At 32.1% G+C, this 8,478-nt stretch overlaps 1 protein-coding gene and 1 long non-coding RNA gene across 4 annotated transcripts in view; both read left to right on the top strand.

Moving 5' to 3' along the window:
* Positions 1 to 348, top strand: part of LOC130805214 (uncharacterized) — a 3,023-nt gene extending 2,675 nt beyond the window's left edge. The window contains exon 4 of one of the 3 annotated variants that reach the window (XR_009040166.1): positions 72 to 348. This is a non-coding gene — a long non-coding RNA (uncharacterized LOC130805214). The remainder of the gene's footprint in view (positions 1 to 71) is intronic. The other 2 variants (XR_009040165.1, XR_009040164.1) reach the window with 2 other exon arrangements.
* A 2,226-nt stretch (positions 349 to 2,574) lies between these two features.
* LOC130805213 (bifunctional riboflavin biosynthesis protein RIBA 1, chloroplastic-like) lies at positions 2,575 to 7,031 on the top strand. The gene is made up of 7 exons (XM_057669887.1): positions 2,575 to 2,923; positions 3,373 to 3,739; positions 3,850 to 4,071; positions 4,369 to 4,691; positions 5,669 to 5,798; positions 6,078 to 6,374; positions 6,717 to 7,031. Exons 1-7 carry the CDS (start codon positions 2,877 to 2,879, stop codon positions 6,951 to 6,953), a joined length of 1,623 nt encoding a protein of 540 aa, XP_057525870.1. The 5' UTR covers positions 2,575 to 2,876; the 3' UTR covers positions 6,954 to 7,031.
* The last annotated feature ends 1,447 nt before the right edge of the window (positions 7,032 to 8,478 follow it).

Raw genomic sequence — 8,478 nt, 5'->3', positions numbered from 1 at the left:
ATTCATATTTATTTTTGTATGTACACTTTGTATTGATACTGAAAAATTGTACTATTACTTTGTGTGTTTAGGTGTGTTTAGGTGGCCAACAAGTAACAAATATGACAATCACAAGTACGACATACAAGCATCTAAAAACAGTTATAAAGACGTTTTACATTGGCTTTGGGTTTTGTATTTTTTTAGTAACTAAACTTCTCCATGTAAATATCATGGGAATGATATTTTTTTATTTGAATATTTCTAGATATTTTGTTTTATTATGATTGACAAAATTTATGAAATTTTCTTAATCAAATACAGTATATTTATGTTTTGAAATGTAAACATATATTATTTAGACTATTTTTTTAAAATTTGTTATTATAATAGTTAATAATAATAATAATAATAACAATAATAATAATAATAATAATAATAATAATAATAATAATAATAATAATAATAATAGTTGTTGTAAACATAAATATTTATTTTTGCCAAACTAAATTTGATCCAGCTTAATAAAATTTATTTTTAACTTAAGTGAATTATGGGTCATTTCGGGTGGGATTATGTCGAGTATTTATCAGGTTAAAGAGAGGTTCAATCAGGTGCAAATCGAGTTTGGTTAACCGCATTGTCGTGTTAATCTCATATGTGGGTTATTCTCGAGTCGAGTGTCGGACGATTATAGGCCTAAAATAATTGGGTGCATGTGGGGTTACAGGTCAACATCAAGTCTAGTTTCGGTAGATTACAGGTCACCGACCCTCAGGTCATCCAACAGGTTGGATACAGAACGATTTTAGACGGTATTACAAGTTGGTCTATTTTATACAGAGTGGTATGTGTGGATTTGGACCTAACAACCTAGCCCAACACCCTTTACCCCACCCCCCGGCCTTCGTTGCCCCTCTTCATAGCCCACCAACGGCTCCATCACGTCGTCCCTCTCAGGCCCCCACCATTGTTAATTATCATCATGTTCATAATTTTCCATTCAACCTCTATTTTCTTCAACATTAGAAACTCTATTTTATTTTCCAATGAAAAAAAAAAACCTAAAAATTCAAAGTTTGTGCAAAATAACACTCAAAGAAAGTAAAAGTTTCTAAGAAATTTATAGAGTATGATTTTTTTGGCAAAACCCAAAATTGGAATATGATGAATTTGCACTAGAGTGTAAAGTTGATAGAGAATAACAATTGTGCAACTTTTTCCAAAGAAAGCAAGAAGAGGTGGAGTTGGATAGGATTATGTATTCACTTCAATACTAAAAGTGGAAATGTCTACTGGTGCCAAGTCACTATTATTAGCTTGATAAAAAGAAAAAATAAATAAATAGTTATAATTTCCCGTAGCTATATATTTGAGGTTGGATAGATGGCAGTGGTTATGGAGAAAGGAAAATGAGATGGTGGAGATCAGAGGTGGTTAATGGTGGTGGATGGGTGGCCAACGGCCAAGGAGAATGAATATGATAGACGCTGGAGAAATGGTAGTGGCCTAACTCGTTCGATCTGTTTTTTTAACGAGTTTTTTGGATTTGATCATTTTTCGAATTCGGATCAAAATTTTCGGATTTCAACCCTATCTTTTCAGTCGGATTTTGGATCAATATTTCCTAGGTCTATAGAGAATTTAGTGGGTGGTCATCAAGGAAAAATTGGTTTTTCTTAAAATTTAGATTTTAAAATTTTAATCTAAAGTAGGAATTTTTAAAATGTTAAACCTTTTAATTATTTAGTTACCTTGTCACGGTTATATTTCCTCCATCTCATTATACTTGTATTTATTGTGACTTTTTTCTACACAATTTGTGAAAATTTGAAACAAATAAATAATGTTAACAAAAAAATAAAAAAATAAGCTTCGGGTAAACTATAATTTTAAAAGTAAGCGTCTCCATCTCCGAGCCTAAAGTCAGGTATGTTCGCAGTTACTAAAAGTGAACAAAAAAGTTGGTCAAAAGAAGTCAAAATTGTAAAGGTGACAATATCATAACGTTAGATGGAACAAAAAAAAAAGAAAGACATGTTTGTGATTTTCATTTTTTGTCCCACCTAATATTATGACATTGTCTCTCTTTTACGCAGTTTAATAACTGCGAACAAACAATTTTAACTAATTTTTTTGTTCGTTGTTAGTAAATGCGAACATATCTAACCTTATACTCGGACATAAAGACACTTAATTTTGGAATTAAGTTTACTCAAATTTTATTTTTTATTTCTTTTGCTAAAAATAATTATTTGTTTTAAATTTTCTACAATTTATCATAATTTGGTGTAAATATTTCAGAACAGAAGAAATATAAAAAATTGATTCCATAAAATTCAAGCAACACAGTTTCATCTGAATCTAGACAAGTCGATAAAGACTACTCCTCGTAATGCATCAATTTGCATATGCATATTTCCAAATTCATACTCATTTTGCATTAATAGCTATTTTGCTCTGTTTTATTTATTCTTTGTCATTTTAACTTTTAGATAATTATTATTATTTTCTTTTAATTTTATTTATATATTTAAAATCCCTTTAATATTATTACCAATATTCATTTTCTTTTTTAAATAACAATCTAATACTCTTTGATCTAAAATAATTGAAACAGATAAGAGTATTTAATAATCTTAATCTTAAAAGTAAAGCCGCTTGTTCTGACCCATACCTTTTCGCCGTTGTTTCTTTTCCCTTACCCTCCTGCTTCTCACAACTTCTCTTCTTTGATCTTCTCTTACCAAATTTTCTTCAAACACGACAACTATATATATACACCCAAAACATTAACATATTTCAGAGAAAATTACTTCAATTCTGTAATATTCTGATCAATCTTTTACCTTTTCAACAACTTTTGGGCTGTTTTTTCTTTCATATTTTTATTATCAATGGCTTCTGTCTATCTATCTCCTTCTACTGCTATCTGTAATTCACAGTATGTTTTCTCTCTTTCTCTTTCTTACTTTTTATTGAATTTTATGACTTGTATCGTTTTTTGGTAGATGGGTTTTTTTTTTCTTGATTGTTTCTGCTTTAAAATTAGGTGGGTTTTTTGGTAGATGGGTTATTGAATTTGATGGGGTTTTCAAGTGATGATGCTTAGTTTTTAGTTGATAGGCTTTTTTTAAATAATTTTCCAAATCAATAGGTGTTGGTACGGAGAATTATGATATAGTTAGTTTATAGGCGATGAATTAGTAAATTTGTGCAAGAGTTTCGATTTTGATTCAAGCATATAGCTATAATTGTTTCCAATTGAAAAAAATATGTTGATCTCTCTTCTGAGATGATAACTAATGTAGTTAAATTGCTGAGATCTTATTTTATGCTTGAAATGGTGAATATGAAAAGATGAACATTGAGGATGAGTTTTATTTACTGCAGAAGCAGCATAAACCATGATTCATGGAATGGATTGCATACTACAAAATTAAGCTTTGCTGGTGGATTCAAATCAAATTTAGCCATGGTTCGTTTAGGGAGTAAATCGTTGCGGAATGTCAAGAAACAATTTAGAACTAGGGCTGCTGTTATTTCTGGAGAAGGTGACCTTTTGTCTTATTCGAGTGACAATGGTATTTTAGGCAAAAATGATATGCAAGCTGATGCTGTAGAAATGGGGGCACTTTCTGCAGATGTCGCACCGACATCTGCAGGGTTTGCAATGGAGGATGATGAATGTGATTTAGATCGCCCAACTCCGGGCTTTGCTTCCATTCCTGAGGCTATTGAAGATGTTCGTCGAGGAAAGGTTTGTATTTATGGATTTGTTAACCTAAAGAGAGTGCTCGGTAAGGAAGTTCCGTTGGCTGAACACACTGATGATTGAATTTTGTGCTTGTAAATTTTGTGTTGTTGCAGATGGTGATTGTTGTAGATGATGAAGACAGAGAAAATGAAGGAGATTTGATAATGGCCGCAGAGTTAGCGACGCCTGAGGCTATGGCCTTTTTTGTTAAGCATGGAACGGGAATTGTTTGTGTTAGTATGCAAGAAGAAGACCTTGAGAGATTGCAACTTCCGCTTATGGTGGCAAGCAAGGATAACGAGGAGAAGCTTTGCACTGCATTTACAGTGACTGTGGTAAGTAATCTGGATCGACATGTTTACTGTTCAGTAAACTGGCTTCAATAATCTATAATGTATATGATTTGGATCAGTGTAACATAATTCGCCAGTTAATTCGCTTTTTGAATTTGCGATTCGCTCAAAATGACTCTAAAATAGCCCAAAACCGACCATAATTTGCTTTTTTTTATTCACGATACGCAAGGATATTAGTGAATCATTTGACAATGATTTGGATTAAATAGAAGGGTACTATTGTCTTGGAAGAACTTCTATATTTTCTGAATTGCTTTGAACTATGAAAATCTATAGGATGCCAAACATGGAACAACTACTGGTGTGTCGGCTAGTGATCGGGCAATCACAGTGAAAGCCCTTGCATCAAGGGACTCCAAGCCGGAGGACTTTAATCGTCCTGGCCATATTTTTCCATTGAAGTATAGAGAGGGGGGTGTTCTGAAGAGAGCAGGACACACTGAAGCTTCAGTTGATCTTAGTGTGTTAGCTGGACTAAAACCTGTGGCAGTTATTTGTGAGATTGTGGATGACGATGGCTCCATGGCTAGATTGCCCAGGCTTCGTGAATTCGCGGAGAAGGAAAACCTCAAGATTGTATCTATTGCTGATTTAATCAGGTATGCTATTGAATTGTTTCATCAAACATTAACTTGATTTCTTTTTTAGCATAATTTCCATTCCCATTTTGGGTGAGTTTACCTCACATGGGATATATTATTCATGTGGCCTCCACACTTCCCTCACAATTAACTCTTAATAAAACACACGGGGTCACTATCCATGTGGTCTCCACGCTTTCCTCTCTATAAATCTTCATCAAAAACAGATGGGATCACTATTGATGTGGTCGCCACGATTTCTTGTTATAGAATAAACAAGACAACTCACCCAAAAAGACTAGCCTAGTAGGTGAGTGAGGGAGCACATTTACTCTATAAACTCCACATTAGTTGCCCATACTACCGTTGGGAGACAATCCCATAACCTTGTAATAGCCTCTAATCCATTCCATTCCATTTCCTTACAATTAACTCTTCATCAAAAACACGCGGGCTACCGTTCAAGTGGTCCCCACAATTTCCTTACAATTACCTGTTCATCAACTATGTCCTTTCTTCTGAGCACTAGACTTCAACAATTACTCATTTTTCCCGTTAGATTTGCATCAAAGAGAAAAGGGGTAATTTTTAAGAAAGTGGTGATAAATGAAGATAGAGAATGAATTATGTGGATGAAATTAAAGGAGAGTTAAAATGTATGGATGAGATTAAAAGATAGTGGTAGGTTATTGTCCAAAAATAGAAATGATGCAAATTAAGTGGGATAGACTTAAATGAAAAATGCTACAAATTCAATGGGACGGAAGGAGTACTCTTTAGTAATATTTACAATCAACATTGACAAATTAATCATTGAGGTGGTAACTGGTGACAGTCAGAAATTTGTTGAGATTTTTTTTTGTGAATCACAGACCCAAAAATTACCCTCTTATCTTTTCATTTATTTTCTTTTTCTAGGAAAGTGTTTCTCAAGTGCTCAGTCCTATTTCTTCTTGATAGATGATTGCTGAACAGATGTCAAATTATATTTGCAGGTACCGGAGAAAGAGAGCCCAATTAGTTGAACGTTCTTCAGCTGCAAGAATCCCTACAATGTGGGGACCTTTCACAGCTTACTGTTACCAATCATACCTGGATGGCATAGAGCATATTGCAATGGTTAAGGTGGGTGGCTTTTGATTGGCCTTCTTTCTATGTTGTCAGAAGCTATTCCTATAATTTTTATTTTAACCTATTTTTTAAAGATTACCGTTCACTTAAGAAAAAATTTTAGAAGAAAAGCTAGGTGCTCTGCACTGTTTCGAATTAGATAAGAATTTATAATCGAATTTTGGTAAAATGAGTATTGCCTATATTTGGTGAACAAGTCTTCTGTTCTTGTCTTTAGTATTTCCTGCTTCTGTGATTGTTATTTAGCTATTTGTTCTGTTTTGTTGTAATTAGGGAGACATAGGGGATGGACAAGATATCCTAGTGAGAGTCCATTCAGAATGCCTTACAGGAGACATATTTGGTTCAGCCAGATGCGATTGTGGAAACCAGCTAGCTCTTGCAATGAAGCAGATAGAGGCTGCTGGGAGGGGAGTGTTGGTGTACCTTCGTGGCCATGAAGGCAGGGGAATCGGTTTAGGTCATAAGCTTCGTGCGTATAATCTGCAAGATGCTGGCCGTGATACTGTCGAAGCCAATGAAGAACTAGGATTGCCTGTTGACTCAAGAGAGTATGGAATCGGTGCTCAGGTAATAACCTTTGAGCCTTTTTTCGTCACTTTGTTTTCATCTCTAATGCTCATACCGGTGCCCAGTTTAAACCTGTTAATATGCTTAAAATTAAAGCTTATTAAGGGATGGGCTACTGCTTAAGAAAGCTCTCCCATTTCGCCTGGAGCTGAAACTTGTATCTAAAAACTGTAAAAATCAGGCCATAAGGTCTGAAAGGGTCATATGCTGCTCCCTATATTTACCGTGACCGATTCAAGTTGGTCATTTGGTTCGATTCCATATATACTTAGTACAAATTTGTTATTGACCTTTGTTATTTTGATGATGATGATGACCTTCGTAAGCTTGACTTGAATGCAGATTTTAAGGGATTTGGGTGTTAGAACAATGAAATTGATGACGAACAACCCAGCAAAATATATAGGGCTCAAGGGTTATGGTCTTGCTGTATCCGGAAGAGTGCCCCTTATCACTCCAATAACCACAGAGAATAAGAGATATCTGGAAACCAAGCGTAAGAAGATGGGTCATGTCTATGGCCTTGATTTGATTAACAATAGAAACAACAGTCCAAACACTAAAAATAGTAAAAACTAATACAAACAGTCCAGAAACATGCATTTGATAGATAAACGTTACCCTTGTTTGTTATAACAAATATGCTATTACTAAGCTCATCTGCAATTTCAGATAAATAGCCCTACTAATGATTTGATCACCAACGCAGTATAGTCTAATGATACAAAACCAAATTATTATAAATTTTTAGTTGCGTAAAAATAAATGCAATTAGCCAATAACAATAAGTTTTTGGGTTAAACATCATGGAAATTGGGAAATACATATGAGACTAGAGTTGAGACCTTATAGTTATCATATGTTTTGATTGTGAAACACAATCATGTTAAATACATCATAATAATAATAATAATAATAATAATAATAATAATAATAATAATAGAAAAATGATATATACAACCCTACGGATTGTATAAGATAGAATTTTATATTTTATTAATGTAATTTAATATATTTTTGCTTTGGAAATATATAAATTTAATTATACTTTATTACTTTAATATTTATTCTTTCTTAAAAAGTAAAAATAATTATATAAAATATTAATTATTTTCTAATTTCAAGATTAAATTTTCTTAAAAATTTAAAATTAATAATTTTATTAATTTTTATGCTAAATATCATAACCCATAATAATACGGGAAATACGCAAGTTCACATTGCTAATTATGTTTTCTGCTTTCACACTACACAAATTCTCGTGAGAGATTGTTCTTTGAGAGACCATCTCTAATTAGATCAGTTATTATATATTTTTTTAAAATATTATAAGCAGGTATTAAGATTAATGTAAATAGACTTTTAAGATATTGAAAGTAGTCATTAAAAATACGATGAGTAAGCATTAAGAATAATGTAAATAGATATTAAAAATACGAAGTAGACATTAATCTTCAATGGGTAGGACTTGAGATACGTCTTTCAAAGAGACGGTCTCTCAAGAGACTAGCTGTTCACACTATCTATCATAATACTTTTAACCTTACCACATAATTAATAATTACTCTATTTAAAGTTTATATTATGAAAATACGTATTAAAACAAATCAAATAATTGTATTTTATACTACTATAAATAATAAAATATTTATTAACATTGCTTCATGAATACTGTTTTCTATGGTAAACAAGCAATTATTATGAACATAAAGTATACAACACAGAAGAAAATGTTTGATAATTTATCTTTTTCTTTTTGATTTCAAAATAATACTCATTTGATCCATTAGATTTCCATCAAAGTATAAAAGGGTAATTATTAAAAAAAGTGGTAATAAATGGAAAGATAGAATGAATTGTGTATATGAAATTAAAATTAAAATGTATGAATGAGATTAAAAAAAGTGTTGAGATATAGTCTAAAAATAAAAATAATGTAAATTAAATGGGACAGATCAAAATGAATAATGCTGCAAATTCGATGGGATAGAGAAAGTAAGTTCCAAATTACTTGCAACATTAAAGATTTTATACTTTTCATTCAACACTTTTAAAATGTGATTAATTTTTAATCTATAAGTTAAAACATAATCGAGTAAAATCT

The sequence above is a fragment of the Amaranthus tricolor genome, chromosome 2 (genome assembly GCF_026212465.1).
Source record: "Amaranthus tricolor cultivar Red isolate AtriRed21 chromosome 2, ASM2621246v1, whole genome shotgun sequence".
In the NCBI taxonomy this organism is placed as follows: Eukaryota; Viridiplantae; Streptophyta; class Magnoliopsida; order Caryophyllales; family Amaranthaceae; genus Amaranthus; species Amaranthus tricolor.
This window is presented reverse-complemented; position numbering and strand designations above follow the sequence as displayed.

What these genes read in the sequence shown, in the direction of transcription:
- LOC130805213 (XM_057669887.1), top strand. Translation starts at nt 2,877, where the DNA reads ATGGCTTCTGTCTATCTATCTCCTTCTACTGCTATCTGTAATTCACA. An exon ending in TCTATTGCTGATTTAATCAG is followed by an intron (nt 4,692 to 5,668) that starts GTATGCTATTGA and finishes TTATATTTGCAG; the next exon opens with GTACCGGAGAAAGAGAGCCC. An exon ending in AGTATGGAATCGGTGCTCAG is followed by an intron (nt 6,375 to 6,716) that starts GTAATAACCTTT and finishes ACTTGAATGCAG; the next exon opens with ATTTTAAGGGATTTGGGTGT.